General features: G+C 40.9%; 2 protein-coding genes and 1 long non-coding RNA gene across 4 annotated transcripts in view; 1 reads left to right on the top strand and 2 right to left on the bottom strand.

Moving 5' to 3' along the window:
* Positions 1-10,534, bottom strand: part of DONSON (DNA replication fork stabilization factor DONSON) — a 31,755-nt gene extending 21,221 nt beyond the window's left edge. Inside the window, exons 1-10 of one of the 2 annotated variants that reach the window (XM_052643587.1) lie at positions 10,223-10,534; positions 9,403-9,480; positions 8,125-8,328; positions 7,019-7,197; positions 5,632-5,810; positions 4,930-5,011; positions 4,717-4,821; positions 3,695-3,893; positions 2,306-2,518; positions 562-707 (exon numbers count right to left, since the gene is read on the bottom strand). In XM_052643587.1, coding sequence (XP_052499547.1) covers positions 570-707; positions 2,306-2,518; positions 3,695-3,893; positions 4,717-4,821; positions 4,930-5,011; positions 5,632-5,810; positions 7,019-7,197; positions 8,125-8,328; positions 9,403-9,480; positions 10,223-10,534 — 1,689 coding nt within the window. In that variant the 3' untranslated portion in view covers positions 562-569. Of the gene's footprint in view, position 1; positions 708-2,305; positions 2,519-3,694; positions 3,894-4,716; positions 4,822-4,929; positions 5,012-5,631; positions 5,811-7,018; positions 7,198-8,124; positions 8,329-9,402; positions 9,481-10,222 lie in introns of those variants that run through there. The other variant, XM_052643580.1, reaches the window with a different exon arrangement.
* Positions 10,535-10,678: 144 nt separating this feature from the next.
* On the top strand, positions 10,679-17,718 carry LOC128045716 (uncharacterized). The gene is made up of 3 exons (XR_008199153.1): positions 10,679-10,882; positions 14,591-14,699; positions 17,489-17,718. It is a non-coding gene; the product is annotated as an uncharacterized LOC128045716 (long non-coding RNA).
* CRYZL1 (crystallin zeta like 1) overlaps positions 11,170-23,269 on the bottom strand; it is a 33,967-nt gene continuing 21,867 nt past the window's right edge. The window contains exons 7-13 of the mRNA XM_052638160.1: positions 21,102-21,235; positions 19,884-19,995; positions 17,547-17,645; positions 15,760-15,881; positions 14,560-14,665; positions 12,177-12,222; positions 11,170-11,649 (exon numbers count right to left, since the gene is read on the bottom strand). Of these exons, the coding sequence (XP_052494120.1) occupies positions 11,550-11,649; positions 12,177-12,222; positions 14,560-14,665; positions 15,760-15,881; positions 17,547-17,645; positions 19,884-19,995; positions 21,102-21,235 (719 nt within the window). The 3' untranslated portion in view covers positions 11,170-11,549. The remainder of the gene's footprint in view (positions 11,650-12,176; positions 12,223-14,559; positions 14,666-15,759; positions 15,882-17,546; positions 17,646-19,883; positions 19,996-21,101; positions 21,236-23,269) is intronic.

The raw sequence follows: 23,269 nt of genomic DNA, 5'->3' as shown, positions 1-23,269 counted from the left end.
AACATATTAAATACTGCTTTGTTATGACAGCTGATTGAACTTTACAACTCTTGACCCTATTCTATACGGAATACAAAATACCCTAATCGGAATGAACACGCATTAAAACAAGTATTTGAGAACAGAGGAATCAAACAGGCAGGAAACCAGCTAAGGTGGAAGCACCATCAATCAGCCCAGTAGATAAGCTGACTGTCTCCTAAGCCAACTGTTAGTTTTGCCCCGATGCTGTTACTCACAATCTCTGAAGATAACTGATACTAAGCCTCAATTTCCATTTGCAATGAAACACTTATTTTTCTACCATTTATAATTAATGGACCTAGAATTTTCATTCAAGTTTTAAAAAAGTTTTATCTTCACCAAAGAGTGAAAACAAAATGATTTTTAAAACCTTAATCCTACTCTTAAGCTTAGTGCATGTAATAAAAAGTTACTGTGAAAGAATAATAATTGTAAACATTAGGGTAACTTCCAAAGTGAACTTTAAAGCCAAAGGTATAAGAATCTTGAATTTCCGTGCTAGAAGGGTTTTTTTCCTCACATTCCTTTTAGGCTTACTTTGGTGTTCAGGATCTCCAATTATAAATGTAGTCACTCATTTCCACATGCCGTAAGGACAATTTTCCCAGGATTGGTGTTTGACAAAGGTGGTCCAAAGTTTTAGGGTGCAATCCACAGTTGGCAAGCTCCTCGTGAACAGCCTCCTGTGAAAATTTGTAAGGAAGTCAGTAAAAAGCATGAGTCTGAACACTGAGTTTTAAAAATTAACATGGGATCTTTGACAGATGCCTCATTCATGATTACAAAAGCAAATTTATCATGATCAATAGAAGCTCACCCTGAGAATTTCTACACAATGACAGCATCCCCAAATACTAATTTTGGTTATTTTTACAAGTCTGGCAAATTGCTAAGCTTAAAAGGCCTTATAAAGAAAAATCTACATTTTCAAAATTAAAGGCAAATGCAGAAAGCAAAGAGTAGCTAAAAAGCCTCTTGATGAAAGTGAAAGTTGGCATAAAGCTCAACATTCAGAAAACTGGCATCTGGTCCCATCACTTCATGGCAAATAGATGGGGAAACAGTCAGACTTTCATCTTTGTGCTCCAAAATCACTGCAGATGGTGACTGCAGCCATGAAATTAAAAGACGCTTACTCCTTGGAAGAAAAGTTACGACCAACCTAGACAGCAAACTGAAAAGCAGAGATATTACTTTGCCAACAAAGGTCCATCTAGTCAAGGCTATGGTTTTTCCAGTCGTCATGTATGGATGTGAGAGTTGGACTGTGAAGAAAGCTGAGCGCCCAAGAATTGATGCTTTTGAACTGTGGTGTTGGAGAAGACTCTTGAGAGTCCCTTGGACTGCAAGGAGATCAGCCCTGGGATTTCTTTGGAAGGAATGATGCTAAAGCAGAAACTCCAGTACTTTGGCCACCTCATGTGACGAGTTGACTCACTGGAAGACTCAGATGCTGGGAGGGATTGGGGGCAGGAGGAAAAGTGGACGACAAAGGACGAGATGGCTGGATGGCATCACGGACTCGATGGACATGAGTTTGAACTGCTGGAGTTGGTGATGAACAGGGAGGCCTTGTGTGCTGCGATTCATGGGGTTGCAAAGAGTCGGACAAGACTGAGCGACTGAACTGATACTTCAGTTTTTAAAGTGTGTGATACATATCTAGAAACTTTTTTATCATGTGAAACTTACCAAGTAGCACTCTCCCCCACCTCCCCCTAGCATCTAAGAAAGACTTAACATAGAAAAAAGGCACGGGGGTTAAATAACATCCATAATTATTAATCTTCCAATAATAATTTATAAAAGGAATCAGGCAGTTCTGCATCCGAAAGGACAACGAAAATAACATGCCTTTTGTTAGGGAAGTTCTTCAGTAAATGTTTCCTACAACAGTGTGAATTCATAGAATTTATCTCCTCAAAAAAAGTCATCTTTCCCTTCCCCTTGCTAATTAATACTTAGTACAGTTTAATAACTTAGAACATCAGTTTGGCTCATCACAAATGACTGATTTCCTCCATCCATGTAATTTGAGAGCTTCTCTGATAGCTCTGTTGGTAAAGAATCTGTCAGAATGCAGGAGACCTGGGTTCGATCCCTGGGTTGGGAAGATCCCCTGGAGAAGGGAAAGACTACCCACTCCAGTATTCTGGCCTAGAGAATTCCATGGACTGTATGGTCCATGGGGTCACAAAGAGTCAGACAGGACGGAGCGACTTTCACTTTTAGGTAGTTTGAGAAGACAACAACTAGATTTGTTTACCCACTGTCTACTTACCTTATCCACTACTTCATCCTTTGGTGGGCAGATATTAAATACAGCAGTTGGCTCATGTGTATACAGTCCTGCGGAAAACGACCCATTCTGTGAAGACTGGAGTAGCATCGTCACCGCGTGTAGAGTGTGAGGCATAATGGGGCCTGTAATCTCCAAACTGAACTGATTTCTGTATCCAGAAAGACCTTGTGTCTTCACATTCACACTTCGAGCCTTCAATAAAATTTTAAAGAAAGTTATGGTACCATCTCTCAAGCTTTTGTCCCCAGCTAAAAATGTGATCAATAACTTCTCATTTGGGTATTCTTCTCTTTAACAGTTAGGGAAGAAAAGTAGTTCATAAGGTCCACCACAAGAAAGTTTTGTTGAGTAAACCTCTTCAGAAATTCTCAGCTTCCAGCATCCTCCTCCAAATTATGAGACTGTCAATGGAAGTACTAGTTTTAGAGAAAATAACTTCTAGTTATGGTATCCTTCGTGGTTTATTAATGCACATTCAATGCATAATATTAGGGAAAAAAAGATTCTGTTGCTGTTGTTCACCATGTAATTCACATCAAAACTGCATGTGTATTTCTTCAACAATATGGAGAGGGATTCTTTTCACTTAACCATGATCCAGTTTTTGAGACCTCCTATAATTTGAACATGGGGCTTCCCCTGTGGCTCAGTGGTAAAGAATCCACCTGCCAAGGGAGGAGATGCGGGTTTGATCCCTAGGTCGGGAAGATTCTGCAGAGAAGGAAATGGCAACCAACTCACAGTATACTTGCCTGGAAAAATCCCATGGGCAGAGGAGCTTGGTGAGGCTACAGTCCATGGGGTCACAAAGAGCTGGACACAAGTTAGTGACTAAACAATAACATAATTTAACATAACATTCCTGGTTGGCTCTTTCAGTGGTTCAGAAAGATGAAATGAAATTAAGCAACTTTTCCTATGGCAATAATTCAAATACATTTCAAATAATTAATATAGTTCATATAATTCCTTTGAAACAACTTTATATCAAGGAATTTTTTTACTCGCAGCAAAGAAAATGTGCACCCTGTAAAAAAGTTGTGGTTTAGTCACTCAGTTGTGTCTGACTGTTTACAACTGTATGACCCCATGAACTGTAGCCTTCCAGGATCCTCTGTCCATGGGATTCTTCAGATAAGAATACTGGTGGGGGTTGCCATTTCCTCCTCCAGGGGATCTTCCTGACCCAGGAATTGAAATCCGTGTCTCTTGCATTGCAGGCAGATTCTTTACCACTTAGCTACCAGGAAAGCCCCTATAAAGAAGTTGAGCTATTAAAAAAACCAAGAATTCATCCTATCAAAAAAGGGGGAAATATGTCTTTGGAAGTTAGGTGATGACAATTAGTACAGAATTTCTTTTTATTACCTTAAGCATTTGCATTGTGGCACCTCGGAAAGCTACTGGGGATAAGAGGGTTGGTGGAAGTCCTGCCTGTGGACCTGAGGTAGCAATTAAACTCTTACAGTTGATCAAAAAATTTAGCAGTGTAAAGGTATTCGTTCCCTTCACCAACACAACAGACTCTGGTCTGTGATCCATTTGTACTTCATGTATCTCTTTACGCCTGAACATGACAATCAAGGAAATTACAAATACAAATCCCATACCAACAGTAACAGCAGTTATCTTAATCTTGACTCACCAGCAACCCTTTTCCCTACTCCAAATGAAATGCTCTTGCTAATTCTCTTCACTGCAATCATGAAAGTGAAGTGAAAGTGTTAGTCGCTCAGTCAGGTCCGACTCTTTGCGACCCCATGGACTGTAGCCTGCCAGCTATGCTGTTCATGGGATTCTCCAGGCACGAGTATTGAAGTGGGTTGCCATTTCCTTCTCCAGGGGAATCTTCTCGACCCAGAGATTGAACCCAAGTCTCCTGACTGCAGGCAGATTCTTTACCATCTGAGCTGCCAGGGAAGCCCTTGCAATTATAAGGCATCCTAATAATCAAAATCATTTCTTTATGACCATCTGAATCTGCTAGAAATTGATATTCCTGAGGAAAATGAATTTCTTCTTTAGTCAAACATCCATTCCATTCCCCTCCCCAAAATGGAATATTTTTACTTAAAAATACTTCGATTCTTGTTTTACTGCTCTTACGGGTTTGCTTTTTAATGTCATGTGGGGAAGTCTGAATATGATCTTAAGGGTACTTTAAGATAAAAGTAAAAGAAAACTTCCAGTCAATATTACACTGCTCGAGAGAATTCCCTAGTGGTCCAGTGGTTAGGACTCTGACCTTCCACTACAGGGGGCATAGATTCGATCCCTGGTCAGGGAACTAAGATCCTACATCCTCATCAAAAAAAAACAAAAAAAGTTACATTGCTCACTAACTGAATTCAATGAAAATCAATCTGAGTTAACAGTAACTGAAAGGATACAGCTTGATAGAAAGTATGTCTGGTTTTTTAATTTTATCTTGCACACCCATCTCTTCCAGCCAGGAAAAACCTTCTTCTTCATCCTCATCACTGACGGCTTGCTCCCTAGGACATTGCTACAGTTAGTTACGGTTCACATTTCATAACGCTGTTTCCTCAACATTGAATCCTTAAGGCACCTGGATGATGTAAAAGGTTATCTTAATCACATACTCCCCATGTTGCAAGCTTGTTCCAGACGCTTTCCTCTTCTCAGGGCCATTTTCTTTTATTAAAGGCAGAGAAAACTCAATACCTACATGAGAAAAGAAAAGTGTAACTGTATTATATTTAATATACTCTGAAAGAATTAACAGTCTTGTTGACTTGTAGAGAATATTTGAAAATGAGTTTCTACACTTGATCACTAAGGCAGTGTTTTCCATGCTTTCTTGACAGCAGCTCACAATACCCAAGTATCTCCTTGAAACAAATGGTTCTGGACAATATATATTCTCACTACACTTGGTAATCTTTCATCGAGTATATATTACACTATTTCCTTTTTTAAAAAAGTACTGAATAAGTCCACTGAACAGACTTCATGATCTACTAATGTGTTGACAAAGTTTATTAATCAAGTTATTAGAAGAGTGTAGATAATCTGTACTATAAAAGAAATTCTACAGGAGTATATTCAGATTGGGACTTTTCAGCTTGATATATGTTTAGAGACAAGAAAGGGAATGTAACTTAAAGCTATGTACAACAGATAATTAAATGCTAAAAAAAAAAAACAAGGTGAAGAAATGAAGTTATTTTTAAAGTAACAAGATAAAAGTTGTAGAAGATAATTCAACTGTTAGAAGACAGTTCAAATTTTAACTTTTAAGGTGTTTACAGTTTGGTATTCTCACTTTAAAGGTATAGTTTTACCTTCGTTTTTCATGGCTTCTCTTATACCTCTAGTTGTAGGAGATATGAGAGCTGTGATGACATCATCTCCTGCTAACCCTGCTGCACGGAACAGGATAGTAAACTGATAGGTACAAACGTAGAAATAAGGGCAAAGTTTTGTCTTCAGCAGGTTATATAGAGAAGTAAAGCTCACAGACCTATGAAGAAAAATATTTTTCTTTAGGAATTATTAAAATGTCAATTCAATGTTGAAAATTTTTATGTCACTTGATCCTCACCTGATTTTAAACACAATTATTACAGGTAATGGTCTGAATTTTTCCCATGACATAGAACTTGGCTTTTTAAAGGACTGAAATTTGTCACAGGACTCACTGATGAATTCTAAATACTTTAACAAGTAGCATTTAACATTTAAATGCTTGCCATTTTTTCTTTAGACAAAGCAGCTGATATCGGGTTGCGGACTTTTAATAAGCAGCTTCTACTGATGAGAAGAAACACAGCCACTAACAAGAAGTAATATTAAAGAATTATGTCTCTATATAGTCATCAAACACTTATATACATTCTATAACTACAAAAAGAGAATAAGAGCTGGAAATTTCCTGTCAGCCTAGTGGTTAGTACTCCTGGCTTCCACTGCAGGGTTGCATGGGTTCTAACCCTGGTTGGGGAACTAAGATCCCACAAGCTTTGCAATGCAGCCAGAGGGGGGAAAAAGGAGTGAATTAAGAGCTAAACAAGTAAACAATTTGAGAAAAAAAAATTTTGGCAGGGAGTGGCCTGCACCACGCAAAATGCAGGATCTCAGTTCCCTAACCAGGGCTGAACTTGGGCTACGAGCCCTAACCAGTGGACTGCCAGGGAATTCCCCAAAAGTAAACAATTTAAATCAGTTTAAATTGGTAGTCATGGCTGTTGTTTTCAGTCGCTAAGTCATGTCCAACTCTTTGTGACCCCGTGGACTATGCATGCCAGGTTGCCCTGTCCTTCACTCTCTTCGGGAGTTTACTCAAATTCACATTCATTGAGTCAGTGACGCTATGGAACCAATGCGTCCTCTACTGCTCCCTTCTTATGCCTTCAATCTTTCCCAGCATCAGGGTCTTTGCCAATGAGCCGGCTCTTAGCATCAGGTGGCCGAAATATTGGAGCTTCAACATCAGTCCTTCCAATGAATATTCAGGGTTGATTTCCTTTAGGATGGACTGGCTGGATCTCCGTGCTGTTCAACAGACTCTCAAGAGTCTTCTCCAGCAGTTAATCATTAACATTTTAATAAAATAATTCAGAAGGACAGAGAAATCCATCAACTAATGTCCAATTACACATCATAAATAAGGAAAGAATACTGCTAAAATGAAAATTCACTAAGAGATTCACAAATTTTTATTCATCTTACCAGTCACTCATTAACACGTGTTGCAGGGTGTCATCATTTGACCATGGAGTTGTCTTTCCAGCCGTTTTTCTGTCAGCTCCGATACGAGGGAACAATGGCAGCCAAGACAAGGCAGGGTGGAGCCAATAGATGAGGCTCTGCTGGAAAGCACAGCGGAGCTCCGTGGAGAGTTTGGGATCCTAAAATCCAAAGATGGTATTGGACAGTTTTTGCCCCATTAGAAACACAGAATTTAATTAAAAAGACATTGAATATACCAAACATTTATTCTTCTGTAACAATGTGTTAACAACAGTTACAGAAGCTAAAGTGTAGTTTATTACTGTTCGGGAAAACCTTCCTTGCCAGCAACTGCAGTCTGTTAACCCACATATCAGAAAGGACACCTGGACATAGAGAGGAACATTTGCCTGTCTCCACCATCCTTGAGAACAATGATGATCATTTTTTACCACCAGGGCAGAGGTGCGTGTGTGTAAGTAACACTATATTAAACTCCTTTGCCTCAAAATGCTTTCAAAAGTAGCCAGTAAAAACAGATAGTCCCAATCACAAATCACCAGGATCTACTGATTAAAAAAGAGGTAACCAAGGTAATCTCTTTTAACCTAGTTTGAGTTGAGCTGCTTGAAAGTAATGGTAATTACATTTTCGAAAACCTTTCTAGAACTCATTAACTCTACTAAATTTACAACAGACTGTTGCCCAAGCGGGTAAGAGCGCATTTAAAAAATGCAGTATACAGTATATGAGAAAACCAATAAAATCTCTTTGCAATCCTACTCCTCAAATGCTTTTCATTTCCCTCTATTTTTTTTTTTTTTCCGCAAAAGGCCTTAAAATGAATAGTTTAGTTCAAACAATTCTTGCCTGCAACAACGAGTAATTCTCAGGACAGGTCTATAAATTTAAGACAGTTACTCAGTATGATTTTAAAAAGTATATGAGTGCGGCATTTGGAAAATAAAATAATTTCCCACTTCTCTGTGTCTTAAATGTCCAAAGAAAAACTTAATGGAAGGAAATATTGCTGACAGTTTGAAGAGAAGTACTTCTTATACTTCATTTGTTACTTTAAAGCATTAGCTATTTTCTCACAGGATTACCTGTATACTTTGAGGCAAAGTAACTTCTGTTGCCCTGCAATGCTGGATGATACCTTGAGCCTCTTCCTGGGCTTTCAAATGATCTGCCCAGGTAAAGGGTTGAGAAGAGGTGAAAAGGAGTCGTGTTTTAATGCTCCAGTCCACAGGTAACTCAGTACTTTCTGAGGGTGGAATATCAGATTCGGAGAATGATACATGAGGAGTCTTTTAGAAAACAAAGAACACAAAAATTAGTAGAGTACTAAGGAAAAAACCCTTCCATCTACAGGAGTCATCCACAAAACATGCTCATGATTACTGAAATCTCAAAATGTTATGAACTGTACAATAAATAACACTGGAAACTAATTACACACTGTGAAAGCATCCAGAAAGAGCTATACTAAACCATTAGCAGTGATGTTGCCTCTGGAAAGTGGGAATTTGTTGTTGTTGGGGGTGGTGGTAGTGTTGGAAAGGCAGTTTTCACCTTTTATATAGTTATACATAGTTTAGTCGCAAAAGAAATACTATTTTCATGATCATAATTTTTAAAAATCTGCTATTGATACTGCTGTCAAAACATAAATCTTCCAAGCATTTTAGCTTCCCAAACTCTGGAGCCAGGGCCAAGCTGCTCCTTGCAGGGAATCTGGCCTCTGATCAGCCTCTCAGGCTGGTTGAAGAAGCGTCCGCTGCCTCAAACATTTCCCCCAAACTGTCTGCTGTCCAGTCACTGTTCTCCACATTAAAATGACTCTTTTAAGTGATGCTATTTAAAAATAATAGGGAAGGGGGAACCATTTCCAACCGACCTGAAGGCCATTTACTTGCAAGGAAGGGAGACTGGGTCTTGGGGGAACTCTTCTAGCCTGCTCCCCTCTGGACAAACCATCACCAAGGAAGTAGCTGAGGAATGGGGTCGAGAGCAGTATGTGGTGTTGAGGCGGTAGGATGGAGGTTTAGTGATATGCCACCAGCTGTGGAACTCATCTGGGGACTTGGTTTGAAGATTCAGGGTGGGATAAGCCTGGAGGCACTAGTTCTGAGTGATGCGTTGGACTTGTCACTACCTATGAAAAAGAAACCTCACCTCTACATCTGCTTTAGCACTGGTGCCATGATAAATTGTTACTACTATATACAAAGTCCTTTATCAAGGCTGATGCTGGCGGTCCTTTCAAGTCTAGTAGAAATGATCACACAGGGCTCTCTGGTAAACGATTTTCCAAGTAAAATGCTTCTCAGCAGTCTGAATTTATAAAAACATACACTCTAATGACATTTCAAAAGTATTACCTGGTGTAATTCTGTAATGGCTGTTCTTTCAGGAACCTTCTCTTCCCAGAGCAAATCATTTTGATTAAAACCTAAAAACTGAGGTGAAAAAAATGGTCCTTTTAAATTCTAAATGATGCTGGAGTTCGCTTTAAACCTGCAGAACTTCACCTGGCATACAAGTTTCTTAATAAGCCCAGGAATTCACAGGAGCCCAAATCAGAGTGTCACTTCAGCTTTGTGTCTGAACTTTAACTATCAAAATGCACGGGGAAGAAGGCAGGTGGTCTGCACAACCGATAACTCAATGATCAATAATCTCAACTCAAAAGAGCCAAAAGGTTTTGGAGTAAGACAAATCATTCATGGGGTAAATTCTGACCCCCTGATCAATCCTCACCATTCCTCCAAATCGAGAATAATTTGGAAGGCGAAAGAAGGGACGCACTGAATGCCGCAGGAAAGAGGGTCCTGTATTCTTCCCCTCAAACGGGGGCCTTCCCCGGGTGGCTCCAGGACGACTCGGAGCCACCCGCCCACTGACCTCTCACCCTTTCCACCCCACGGCGGCCGCCTAGGCTCCGCAGGCCGGGCCCGGACGGGAGCGCGGGAGATGCAGGGTCCGCTCCTCGGGACCCGCCAGCCCCGCACGCCCCGCGGCCGCTCGCGGAGCGCACTTCACGCCGCCCCCCACCCCCGGGCACCCTGAGGCCGCGGACGACTTCAACTCGGTGCCCATTTCCCTCCCGGGACGCGAGAGCCCGCCAGCCCTCCTTCAGGCCGAATCGACCCCCGGACTGTTACGAGAGCCCCCTCGGCTCCCAGGCGCGAGGACACTCACCGGGCCCGGCGCCTCCTGCTGGCCGCGGGGCGGGCCCTCGGGAGGCTCGCAGGCGGCCCATGGCCGGTTGTCCAGGCGGGCGAAGGGGTTCCTTCGGGCCCCTGCCGGGCCGCCGCCGCCGCCGCCTCTACCCGCCGCCGGGAACGGGCGGAGGGGCAGCCCGGCCGCTCGGGCGGCGCGGCGGGTCGCCGGCTCGGGCCGCTCCGCGGGCGACGAGGCGGCGCCGAGGCTCCGACCCCTTTTCCGTCGCAGCCGCAGTGTCTCGGGAGGCCTTTTGAAACTGGGCGAATAGCCGGGCACAGACACGGCCATGACGCGCGGCGAAGGCCGAGGGGGCCGGCCCGGCAGGCGCTTCCCGCGCGCCCGGGCTCCGCCTCCGCCGTGACCCCGCCCCCGAGCCGCTCACGGCGCGTGCGCGATGGGGCCCTCGCGCGGCCCCCGACCCAGAGCCTCTCACGTCCGCGCGGGCCCGCCCCCGCCCTGTTCCTCCCGCGGCGGGAGACGCGCTGCTGTCGCGTGTCCCAGGACGTTCTCCGGGCGCGCCAGCCTGACATCCCAGGGCTAGGTGTTTGGGAAGCGCGCCGGGAGAGCCGAGTGCTATTTAAATCCGCAGCGAGGCGCCAGGAAGAAAGGAGACGTCACACTTGAGCTGCCGCTTCGGTAAGCTTCCGGAGCTCAGTGGCGACGTCCAGGGCTGCAGAGGGGCCTGGGCCTCCCCTCCCGACCCCCAAAGCGGCCCCAGCCGGCATCGCCGCTGCAGCCATTCACGCAAACACTGTAGAGGTCACAGGCGCGTTAGTGTTGCTCTGGTTCCATCCTGAGGAAACCCTGGAGGGAATGAATACTTGAAGTAAAAAAAAAAATTTAGCTTTCTCTTGGCTAGATCCTTTGATACTTGAAAATATATTCCAAGTATTAAATTACGACAGCAAAGGATGTTTAAAGAGGGTAAGTATTGAGAAAAGAGCTGATCAGAAAAGTATTTTGACATAGCAAGACTCCCAACAGCTTGGTCGACATAGTGTGGATTCCGATGACAATTTTTCTTCATGTAAAGAATTTATAAGAGGCAAATACATAGGGACAATACTTTAAAAGGCTTTCAGAATATTCCCTTTAGATGTTAAATTTTACAACTGTCTCGACCGTCTGTACGATAATTTTTTTCAAATACTTCAAATAAATGAGCATCTTGTTTCAGCAGGAAAATATGTTTAAAAACACAAAACTTGCTTTTAGGTTCCTTGACTTTTATGAACAATCTCCAAGGAAGCTCTGGCTTCAAATACTGGAACTGGTTCATCCAACTGAGGTCTGAGAGAGAATATTAAAAATGAACAACTTGCTTCTTTCTTCCTTGGTTTTTCTGAACAACTTCCATGGTAACTTTTGCGTCGTATAGTGTAATGGGTTCATCCAACTGAGGTCTGAGGAAAAATGAAATTATTAGAAATGTCTAGTTAAGGATGAGGAGTGCACAGCAGGGTAGTTGACAATTGCTGTAGTTCAACTCTATTACTTTAAATAAAATTTGTCCATTAATATTTCCACTATTAAAAGTGGTTAGATTTTGAAAGGGGAAAATACCCATTCTCTCCATTCCCTTTTTTAATTCCTCTTTTTTGATAAACAGATTCAGCTGAAAAAAATTGTACTTTTCCCTCCTGTCTACCTATGGGTTATTTCAAATTGCTTTGGGAGGGGTGATGCGGATAAGTGAAGGGGCTGATACAGTATGGAATGCAGTAAAGAAAACTCATGAACCACTTATATCTTAGGGAGTAATTACTTAATGGTGTATCACAGGATACACAGCAGCTGTTTATCTAAGCAAAATGTAACATTTGGTGGCAACAAGTATACTGAGAAAGCTGAAACAAAAATGGGAATGCCCATTTTATCTCTTGGAGAATAGAAAAATAAACAAGAACAATGATTTGGTTGTTTAGCATACCTAAAAACACCAGTTGATAACTTCTCCATCACATCTTTTAAGATACGTAGCTGGAAAAGACTGTTAAGGTGACAATGCAAAAGAATAAATAAAACTATCTGATAAGCAGAGGATGCTAGGCAGGCCACCTATTTTTGTAACAAATTATGTAAGCCGTCCAAGTCTACCTCTAAACCAGGAAAATGGGGGAAGTGATTTGAGAGTGACATAGTAGAGCATAAAACTTCAAAGGACAAGTGATGAAAGAAGCCTAATGTTTCTCCTTAAGTAGAAGTGGACGGTATTAATAGAATTTTTAGTTAAAAATTTTAGCACTTATATTTCTTACTTTAGGTGCACATTTATTGAGCTAGTTGATATATGTATGCAAGAAAATTAATAATCTCTGCATCTAATATATGTAAATAATAAACAGTATAAAATTTAAAACTCTATAGTCATTTAATTGAAATAATATTAGAACTGAGAGTCTATATAATTGCTGCTGCTGCTGCTAAGTCGCTTCAGTCGTGTCTGACTCTGTGCGACCCCATAGACGGCAGCCCACCAGGCTCCCCGGTCCCTGGGATTGTCCAGGCAAGAACACTGGAGTGGGTTGTCATTTCCTTCTCCAATGCATGAAAGTGAAAAGTGAAAGGGAAGTCGCTCAGTCGTGTCTGACTCCTAGGGACCCCATGGACTGCAGCCTACCAGGCTTCTCCATCCATGGGATTTTCCAGGCAAGAGTACTGGAGTAGGGTGTCATCGCCCAACTGATAGTACAGGAGAATTATTTATGATGTATGATCACACAATTGGAAGGCTATCTCTATCTAAATCATAAGCATCAACTGGCTCACGTGTGATGCAGTTGAGGTGGGGTTGCACAAATGAGGACTAAAGTTTGACTCAGGACTTTAGGAAATGTAAGGGAGAAAACAGAAACATAAGCTGCTTTAAAGATATTTTTAAAAGGACCTAAAGAATACTGATTCACTGTTACTGCAAATTCGCTTTCTTCTGTTAATGAAATTGCCAATGGTATGTGTAAGAGTGTGTGTGTCTGTGTGTGTATAAATATGTATTTCTGATTTTTGAAAATTTAACATTTCTTATAAACATGTCATATTTCACCTTGGTCCATGGGTTTGTCAGATAGGTTAAAATCTTATGGTGTGGGGGAAAGGAGAGCAGTTGAGAGAATTAAGTAATGCAGGCAGAGGCAGCCAGCCTGCCTTCAGATATGTAAGATTCAAAACATGCTAACTTGTGTTACTTTTAATACAGTGTCTCTATAATTAACATCCCATGGTATTCTTGAGAATTACAATGTTATTGGACATTTCATTATTTAAAGCTGAAGTTTAAATAATTCTTTTAGAGAGTTAAAAATTAAGTTTATTCCAAATTTAATAGGAAAATATTTAATCAAAAATACTTTAAACACACGCATTCACTACATTAAGGGGATGTTCTGGTTTTGAAATGAACTCTTTAAAACTCAAAATATGCAATATACTAATTAAATACTATTATTTGAAGGCTCTGAAATAAGCTTGCCATAGATTTTAGAGGAGGCTGGCCTTGTACATAGCACGCATATGCAACAACTCGCGTTTGATAAAAATAATGATATTCAGTGAGACGTTAGTCTCTTCATGCAAAATTATACTCTATTAAGTAATGAGAATGTATTAATATTTATCTAATATATTAATAATAAAAATTTTACCAGGTACAGCTGCCTTTAAGACAGGCATCTCAGAAACAAAATGTTTATTCTTAAATTGACCCCGCTCTAAAGAGGTCTGGACCTTTCTTTCAGAACTGCTTTCAGAGTCTCAAGAAAACTTGATTACTTTTACTAAAATGGAATGATTCAGTTTTACACTTGATTTGTTACTGAATCACTTCCATTAAAAATAATCAATCCATCTTTCTTTGATAAAGATTTCCTAGCACTGATATTCTTAAACCCCCCCCAACTCTTTAATGTAGATGAATATTCTGAAATGTTTTGCGCAGTGGTGCCATCATAGGAGTACAGATGTAGTCTCTTAAGGTGACCTCTGATTTTCTTGAGGCCAGATTAAAGTGAAGTAAATTTTTCCATGTCTCCTATAGTTTGATTTCTCCTTCAGAAACGAGCGAGACAGCTTGGGTGGTTCCTGTCCTGGCACTTGCCAGCTGCATCCTTGGGCGTGTATTAACCTTTTATCCTTCTGCTTCTTTACTCGTGACAGAGGGATAATAATAGTACTTAAATTTCACACGGTTGTTTTCATATTTAAATAAGTACCTATAACACACTTGGAACTAGCTATTACCATTATTAAAGAATTTAATGATGAGAATACAAGGTACATTTCAAGCCAGAAATTCAAATCCATAGGAAAAAGGATATAAAGATACTTTCCCTGTTGTACATTTGACAGATTCCAAACTTCATCATTAAGGAAAGCCACTGCTGCTCCCTTGAGGAAAAGGCAATGACTATCTGGAGGATCCAGCTTGGATAAAATGCACAAAGAACGCTCAGTTACTGTGAGTTTAATAGCAGGAGAATGATTGGTATCTTAGGTCAGAAAAATTTTTACACAAAGTAAGTAATACCCAAATCGCAAGTAATCGGCACATAGACTTTAGTAACAGTATGTACACTGTAATGTTTTCTTTTCTAATTCATTGTCCAAAATTATGAAACAGCAAGGTCAAAATGCAAGGCCAATCCAGAGGTGATAAAGTGGTATTAGGGTGTCTGTGTGTGTGTGTGAGATTTCTAGCTCCTACTCACCTCTGTGTGTGTGTGCGTGTGTGTGTGAGAGATTTCTAGCTGCTACTCACGTACGTGTGTGTGTGTGATTTCTAGCTGCCACTCACCAGTGTGTGTGTGTTTGTGTGAGATTTCTAGCTGCTATTCACCAGTGTGTGAGTGTGAGATTTCTAGCTGCCACTCACCAGTGTGTGTGTGTGTGAGATTTCTAGCTGCTATTCACCAGTGTGTGAGTGTGTGTGAGATTTCTAGCTGCCACTCACCAGTGTGTGTGTGTGAGTGTGTGTGAGATTTCTAGCTGCTACTCACCAGTCGTTTTCAAGAGGATGTTAGAAAATCATCGAAGACTGGAACGTAAGAATTCTGGTGTGTGAATATCACCATAATAAAAATCCCTGAATTTTGCTGAGAAATGTAAAACTGGAAGAAATGTAAAAATGGAAGACTACACACACACACACACACACACACACACAGTAAATTCTAATTTGAATAATTAAGAAATTGTCATTTTATATAGTAATATTTTGCTAAGTATATGTCAACATGATGTTTGTTACTAGGGAAAAAAATCTTATTTGAAATACTATTAAAAAATTTAGAAGTCATTATTTCCAAACCACTAAATAAAAGTTAAGTGAACTCTGCTATATTTCAACATCTTGGCCAACAGCTAAAGTTAAAAAAAATAAAAGCTATATTTCTTTAAAAATAGGAAATAATTAAAAATTTATACAAATTTAGCCACACCGTGCTAAAAGACGTGGCGTTATTCTTTGTTAATTATATCCTATTGGTGGAATAGTAATGCTTTATTGTTTCTGATAATACCTGCAGGTTTTCTTCTGTTGTTACCCAATGGCCTCCAACACCAAGAAGGGTGATGATATCATGTTTATGTGGTAGTAGTTGTAATTTTTCAGCTGGTTCGTCATCTTTATTATATAACCTCACTTACGGAAGAATTGTTGAAAAAGAAAGAGAGGGAGAGAACATATATTTTATAGTAATCTGATAAAAATTTATTCTTCAAACTAGTTTACTTTTAATGTAACAAGGAAGCATTTTTCTTAGAACAAGGTGACATGTATTCAGACACCTTAAAATACACTTTTGCATTAAAACTGTTCATAAAATTTACTTCAGATTTAATTATAAATGAGATAACTAAAGATAAAACGTCTCTTTCAATCTGAAAATCAGACAAGATAACAACACACACCACTAAGTCTGACCATTTCAGTCATACCATTGATAGCTTAATACTCTGGGGAAAGCTGACTCCTAAGTAAGGAACTCATAGATTCAAGAATGTCCTACTTTGACGTAATGATCTCCTACTTATTGAAATGTCCATTTGAAAAGTTAATGAATTATACATTCACTTCTACTGAAAAATTTTTCTGAGTTAATTTCAAATATTGAAAATGCTGGCTAAAGAAACAGCTATGGCCATAGCTCCATTTGTTATGATCTTAGAAGATAAATTCTAACAAAATATAAATAGAATCCCTTGGCAGGCTTGTGAAACCTATTCTTAAGTGCAGTGGCACTACCTAAGTGTGTAGAGATTTGGTGTTAAATAGCTATTGGTTAAACTACAAAAGTTCAAGGATGGTAAAATGCAAAAAAATTCTCTATTTTCCTAAAAGGGACTGTAGAGGCTCACCATCCTACAGAGGGCAGCCATCCATAGCAGAAACAAGTGACTGACTGAGACCTGAACTAGTCCAAGAACCTCTGAACCCATGAAGAATCCGCCTGCCAATGCAGGAGACGCAGGTTCGATCCCTGGGTCAGGAAAAGCCCTCTGGCAGGTCGCAATCCACTCCAGTATTTTTGCCTGGAAAACACCATGGACAGAAGAGCGTGGCGGGCTGCTGCTCACAAGGAGTCAGACGGGACTGAGTGACTGAGCACAACCACCGCAAGCACAACCAGGGAGGCCCCAGGTTTCTCGTGGAAGTGCTTAACTGCCCATGCCTAGACTTCAAAGGGCTTCCCAGGTGGTACCTTCAGTAAAGAAGTGAAAGTGAAAGTCACTCAGTCTCTTTGAGACCCCATGGACCACACAGTCCATGGAATTCTCCAGGCCAGCATACTGGAGTGGGCAGCCGCTCCCTTCTCCAGAGGATCTTCCCAACCCAGGGACTGAACCCAAATCTCCCGCATTGCAGGTGGGTTCTTCACCAACTGAACCACCAGGAAAGCCCCCAGCAGTAAAGAACTGGCCTGCTAATGCAGGAGACGTGAGACAAGGGTTCAGTCCCCGAGTTGGGAAGATCCTGGGGAGGAGGGCATAGGAACTCATTCCAGTATTCCTGCCTGGACAGAGGAGCTTGGTGGGCCATAGCCCATAGGGTTGCAGAGTCGGACCTGACTGAAGCAACTAAGCATGCATGCATACTTTTTTAAAAGGTAATCATGTTCTCTCTTGTGACAGTGCTTAAAATGGGAATAAAATGAAGAGGCTCCAATTCAAAAAGTTAAATAAAAAAACTCTCGACCTCAACTTAATAAATATGTAAGTAATTACTTCCTGGTTCTGTTTTTTTCCCAGAAATTTATCCATCACAATTAAAAAATGACAGAGACTCCTGATTTAGTAAAGTGCCCACCTCCAGCATCTAGGACAATGTCCACTCCGAGACCACCTGTTTCTTCTAAACAGCTTTCAGCCACATGGGCTTTCCCGTTAGACACATCGATCACTCGAGCTGCAAAGGACAGGAAGTCAGGCGATTGTACTGTTCTCTATGTGATCAACACAGCTCCCAGAGGAAGAGCAAGAAAAGCAAATAAATTTCTCGTCTCTGAAGTGAATTAAATGGTTGAAGCAATTATTGAATCTGAATTATCCTGTTTTTCACTCATCTACCCCAGTGTTGGTAAGGGTGAATTTAAATGAAGAAACTGGTATAGTCAATAAATTAAAATATGAGCATTCTATAGATAACATATTCCAAGGTTGATCTGTTGACACAGAGGACTGTTCTTTATAGCTAAAGGGTGTTTTGCCAGAACTGAGACTCTCTAAACCGCAAATGTACCTATATAGATATGAACTGAAAGATTAAACAATTTCCTAAGAATGTTCAGATTTAATAGAGTTCACAGCTCAAAAGTACAAAGATCTATTCTGGATTTGGTACTTCTCTACTAGAGGCAGTTTTATACTTTCTCAGTCACAGAAATCGCAACCCGTACCGGCATCCCCTGACTTGCCCTCCAAAACAAAACAAAACAAAAATTCCTGAAGGTGAAAAAACAAAACAGGATTATTCCAAGCAGAGTTAGTGAAAATAAAACTAACTGTAACTGGTTGTTTTAAAGTACTATATTAAGAGAACAAGCCAATGAGAATGAAAAGATCTCAGAATTTGGGGACTTCCCTGGTGGTCCAGCGGCTAGACCACTGCTCCCAAAGCAGGGAGACCAGGTTCAATCCCTGGTCAGGGATCTACTTAGATCCCACATGCTACAACTAAGGGCTGATGCAACCAAATAAATATTTTTTTTAAAACCTCAGAATTTGAATTGGGAAATGAAGATACATCTATTTCATTTTTGTATCTTTGAATACCTTCTCATTTCAGAGAATTCTGCTCAGAGCTGCTCAGATTCAAGGTGTAGTCAGTCCAGTACTGACTGAAGTCTTGGGGGTGGGTGTGGGGAGACCGAAGGGAAGGGCAGGGCTAACCAAGAAGAAACTGCTCCTTGTCCGCAGTACTATTTATGCTCCTCCCCTCCATTTTCAATCTCTTCTTTTTTTCCTTTTTTCTTATCTCCCTCCTTTCTCAATGCCTGTTTCAATCTTCTTTCCATTTCTTGGTTATCTGCCAAAAGCATAACATAACCATGGAAATAACCCAACCATAGAAATAACCCAGGCTTTACTGTTAGACAGGCCTGGGTTCAAATCCCATTCCAGGCCTAGTGGTACACACCCTGGCACATCCTTGGACAAACTAAATTCTGACACAGGGTTGTTGAGGATTTAAGGAACTATCATTCATATTAACACCCAGTGAATCTTACTTTCCTTCCTGCGGGCCCTTACACTCTGCTCTTCTCTTCATCTGTTAATCTCCAAGGTTAATTCTGTTAACTCCAGTCTACTAAATTCCATTCCCATCTCTATTCTGTCAATCTCTATTTTCTTTCTCTTTCCCATGTTCATTGCTTTTGGGATAGGTTCAGTCCTTTCAAGAGCTCCCCAGCTGATGACATATCCTGTTTATCCTAAACTATACATGACCTGGGTTTCTGTTTAACTGGCTCATCTCCCATCCCAGCAAATCACAGGAAACAGGCAACTTTAGGGACATTTGTTGTTCAGTCACTAAGTTGTATCCAACTCTTTGCAACCCCACGAACTGCAGCACGTCAGGCTTCCCTGTCCTTTACCATCTCCTGGAGTTTCCTCAAACTCATGTCCATTGAATTGGTGATGCCATCCAACCATCTCATTCTCTGTGGGCCCCTTTAGGTACATATCACCGGGTAAAAGAGGTTGAGAAACAAAAAGTGATACAAAAATTTGACTTATTGACTAAAAAAATTAAAGAGGTATCAGGTGTTTCTGAACTGTGTCAAAGTTCACCTAATTCAAACTTGACTAAGTTGATAACAACGGGGCAAAGAAGAAAAAACTCTGAAAAATAACTGGGACTTCCCTAGGGGTCTAGTGCTCGCACAGCAGAGGGGCATGGGTCCTCTCCCTGGGGAACTAAGATCCACGTGCCACACTGAGTGGCCAAAAGAAAACAACAGAAAAACCCAAATAATTACCATGTAAACTTATGTAACCTTGGACTTAGCACAGGAACTAAGTGCATTTTAAAAATGACACGCATTTGGCATTTTGCAGTTTGTTTTACAGGTGGAGTTTTCAAGGTGATATGGTATCTCTTCAAAATTTTATGTATTAAAGTCTGTTGAGTACTGTTACTCACCTATAGGAGGCCTAAATCTTTCAAGAAACTGCTTGTCTTCAAGGCTGCAGGCTGTTGAGATCACTTTGGCTCCTCTGTGGTGTGCTAACTGAATGGCTATTGTACCAAGTGTCTGTGTGTGGGAAATACACAATGGGGTTACAGAGAGAGGGCGGAGGCTGTGTCTAATTCATCTGCTAGGTTGTTTTTCAATAAAGAGTAACAGTTTACTTCTACTTCAGTATATTTAAAAATCTTGTCTGATACAAAGAAAAAAATAGGACAAGCTTATTAGAAGGGAAACACTGACAGACTCTGCCTCAAGGAAAAGCTGTGTGTGCTACAGGCTCCCAGCCAGTCTGACTGTAGCACATAACCTCAAGGACAGGCAGGCTGAATTCAGAACACGGACTTGGAAAGAGAAAAATGGGCCATTAAGGGGCTGGTCAGCATAATGTACTAAGCTAATTATATGGTACATATACAAGTCCAGCAACCTCTCTTTGAAAATCAAAGCACTTCAAAAGTTCCATCCTTTTGCTGACCTGTGGGTAAGTTCAGGGAAATAACTACTATCTTGATGTTGGGCACAGGGCTGAAGCCAACGAAGACTGTGCCTTTTTTTTTCAAAGAAAAATCATTTTCATCAACAGTCAGATACAAAATCTAACATTTTTAGATTTTTATGTAATCTTTTAGTGTCTTCATATTTTGATGTTTATATATCATGTATAAACATGGTGTTTATACATCACTACATATATGTAACATGTTTAAATTAGTACAGTTTTGATCTTGTGTGATATTTATAAATGAAACACCTTAATCACGTAAGTGTAATTATGAGGGATATGATACAAAATAGGGAGACCTGGGTCTAGCTTCAAAGATTAGGAGCTATTTCAAGTTTTGTGTAACAGGCATGAATAAAAATGGCTTATCTGCTTTTTTAAAGTACTAGCAGATTCAAAGCAGTAAGAAACTAAACACTATCTATTGATAAAAGCTGCTTATTTTAGAAAATGGGAGTTTGGTATAGGAAATCAGTGAATAAGTTAACTGGCAATACATTGTATTAGTAAGTGGATGGCCCATTTCTCAATTTCCTAAGTTTATCCTATTTTGGTCTTTTTTGAAAAATTTAATTTATTTAATTGGAGGCTAATTACAGTATTGTAGTGGTTTTTGCCATACATTGACATGATGGTCTGTTTATTTAACAAAACTATTAGCACCTACACTTGCTCCATCCATTATCAGCACAGATTTTCCAGGCGAGAGATGAGAAAGGTAATGCAGGGCTGTATAGGCTCGTAATCCATCCCGGATGGTTCCAGCAGCTTCTGTCCACGTGACTTTTTCTGGTTTGTGAACTATCACAAAGAACAAGAGGAAACAATCTGTTAACAAAGCCCATTAGACCTGCCTCCTGGATCTGTCTGCATCCATCTCTGCTGCCACCATGGCCCTGGTCCAAGCCTCTACTGCCAGTACCTTTCACCTCCATTATGCTTTCTCTGCTGCCATTTTTGCCCGTGCACACGCTACTGTGAATGCAGGAGTCAGTGTACATGTTTTAAAATGTTTTATGGTTGAAGTAAAACATGCAGAAAAGAACATGAAACAAAGTATAGCTGGATGAATAAATATAAAGCAGGTACGTGAGTAACTACCATCCTGGATGAAAAAGAGAACACATACGAGAGGAAGAGAGTTCCTCAGCTGCTGGGGAGTCCTGCCCCACCTCACCCCTCCACCACACTGAGAATCTCCCTACCTCCACACGTTTCCATCTCCAAGGCCCTGAGGAAGGGGAGGGGCTCAGGGAGCCCTGCCTTGTCGTGTACCCTCAATAAAAGTACCCTATACCCAGAAAAAAAAAGAAAAAGAGAACACAGCCCTCATGTTGACAGCCTCGCCTCTCCCACCAAAGGCATTTTTAAAAAACAGATATAACTGACATCAGAGGTCACAACCATTCTAGTTTAACAAACGCAAGTTGTTCAATCGCCAAGTTGTGTCTGACTCTTTGTAACCCCATGGACTGCAGCACATCAGGCTTCCCTGGTCCATCACCAACCCCCAGAGCTTATGCAGACTCATGTCCATCGAGTCAGTGATGCCATCCAACCATCTCATCCTCTGTTGCTCCCTTCTTTTGCCCTCAATCTTTTCCAGCATCAGGCAGGGTCTTTTCCAATGAGTTGGCTCTTTGCTTCAGGTGGTCAAAGTATAGGAGTTTCAGCTTCAGCAGCAGTCCTTCCAATGAATATTCAGGGTTGATTTCTTTTAGGATTGGCTGGTTTGATCTCCTTGTAGTCCAACACCACAGTTCAAAAGTATTAATTCTTTATTGATCAATTGATCAAAAGCCATCAATTTGGCATATACATTCCTAAACAACACAGTTTTGTGTTGCCTGTTTCTGAACTTTATCTAAATGGAACTGTACTATACACATTTTTTTTTTCTTATTTTTTTGCTTATCATTTTCAAAGACATCTTTTTTTGGTACTTGTGGCTATGCATGCTAAGTTGCTTCAGTTGTGTCCAACTCTTTGGGACCCTATGGACTAGCCAGCCAGGCTCCTCTGTTCATGGGATTTTCCAGGCAAGAATACTGGAGTGGGTTGCCATTTCCTTCTTCAGGGGATCTTCCTGACCCAAGGATAGAACCTGCATCTGTACTGCAGGCAAATTCTTTACCAATGAGCTGGGGAAACCCTACTAGGCTATAGTGCTTTTCATTTTTGATATCTTATGGCAACATCTAATTTAATAGAATGAATGGGTTGTCCACTCTTGAGTCAAGGGCCATTTCTGGTTTTTCCCCCATTTTTTGGTAGTTAGGTATTCTTAAACTTTTCAGAAGTTAAGCATTCTTAACTAAGAATGCTCATGTATAAAAGTACTCTTGTGCTGGTACACAGGTGTTCTACAGGGTATTTACTGAGGAATGGAATTCTGCCTTTGACATCACTGAACACTTCCACAGTGGCTTATGAACTGATTCTCACAAAGCTGCTGCTTTGAACATCCTTGTCAACCCTGGTATTACACATTTTTGCCCATCATATGGGTGTGTCATGGTTTCTTACTGTGATTTTAATTTGCTTTCCCCCACCTACTAATGAAGTTGAGCAGTTTTCCATGTTTGCAGGCCATACACAATTTCTTTGTTATTTATTCTTGGTTGTGTTGGGCCTTCGGGCTCTCTCTGGTTGCGGCCAGCGGGCTCCTCACTGCGGTGGCCTCTCCTGTGGCTGGGCACGGGCTCTAGGGCACTCGGGCCTCAGCAGTTGCAGCACACGGGCTCAGCAGTCACGGTTCCTGCACCCTAGAGCACAGGCTCACTAGTTTTTGCACCTGGGCTTAGCTGCTCCTTGGCATGTGAGATCTTCCTGGAC

The sequence above is a fragment of the Budorcas taxicolor genome, chromosome 1, assembly GCF_023091745.1.
Source record: "Budorcas taxicolor isolate Tak-1 chromosome 1, Takin1.1, whole genome shotgun sequence".
Lineage (NCBI taxonomy): Eukaryota > Metazoa > Chordata > Mammalia > Artiodactyla > Bovidae > Budorcas > Budorcas taxicolor.
This window is presented reverse-complemented; position numbering and strand designations above follow the sequence as displayed.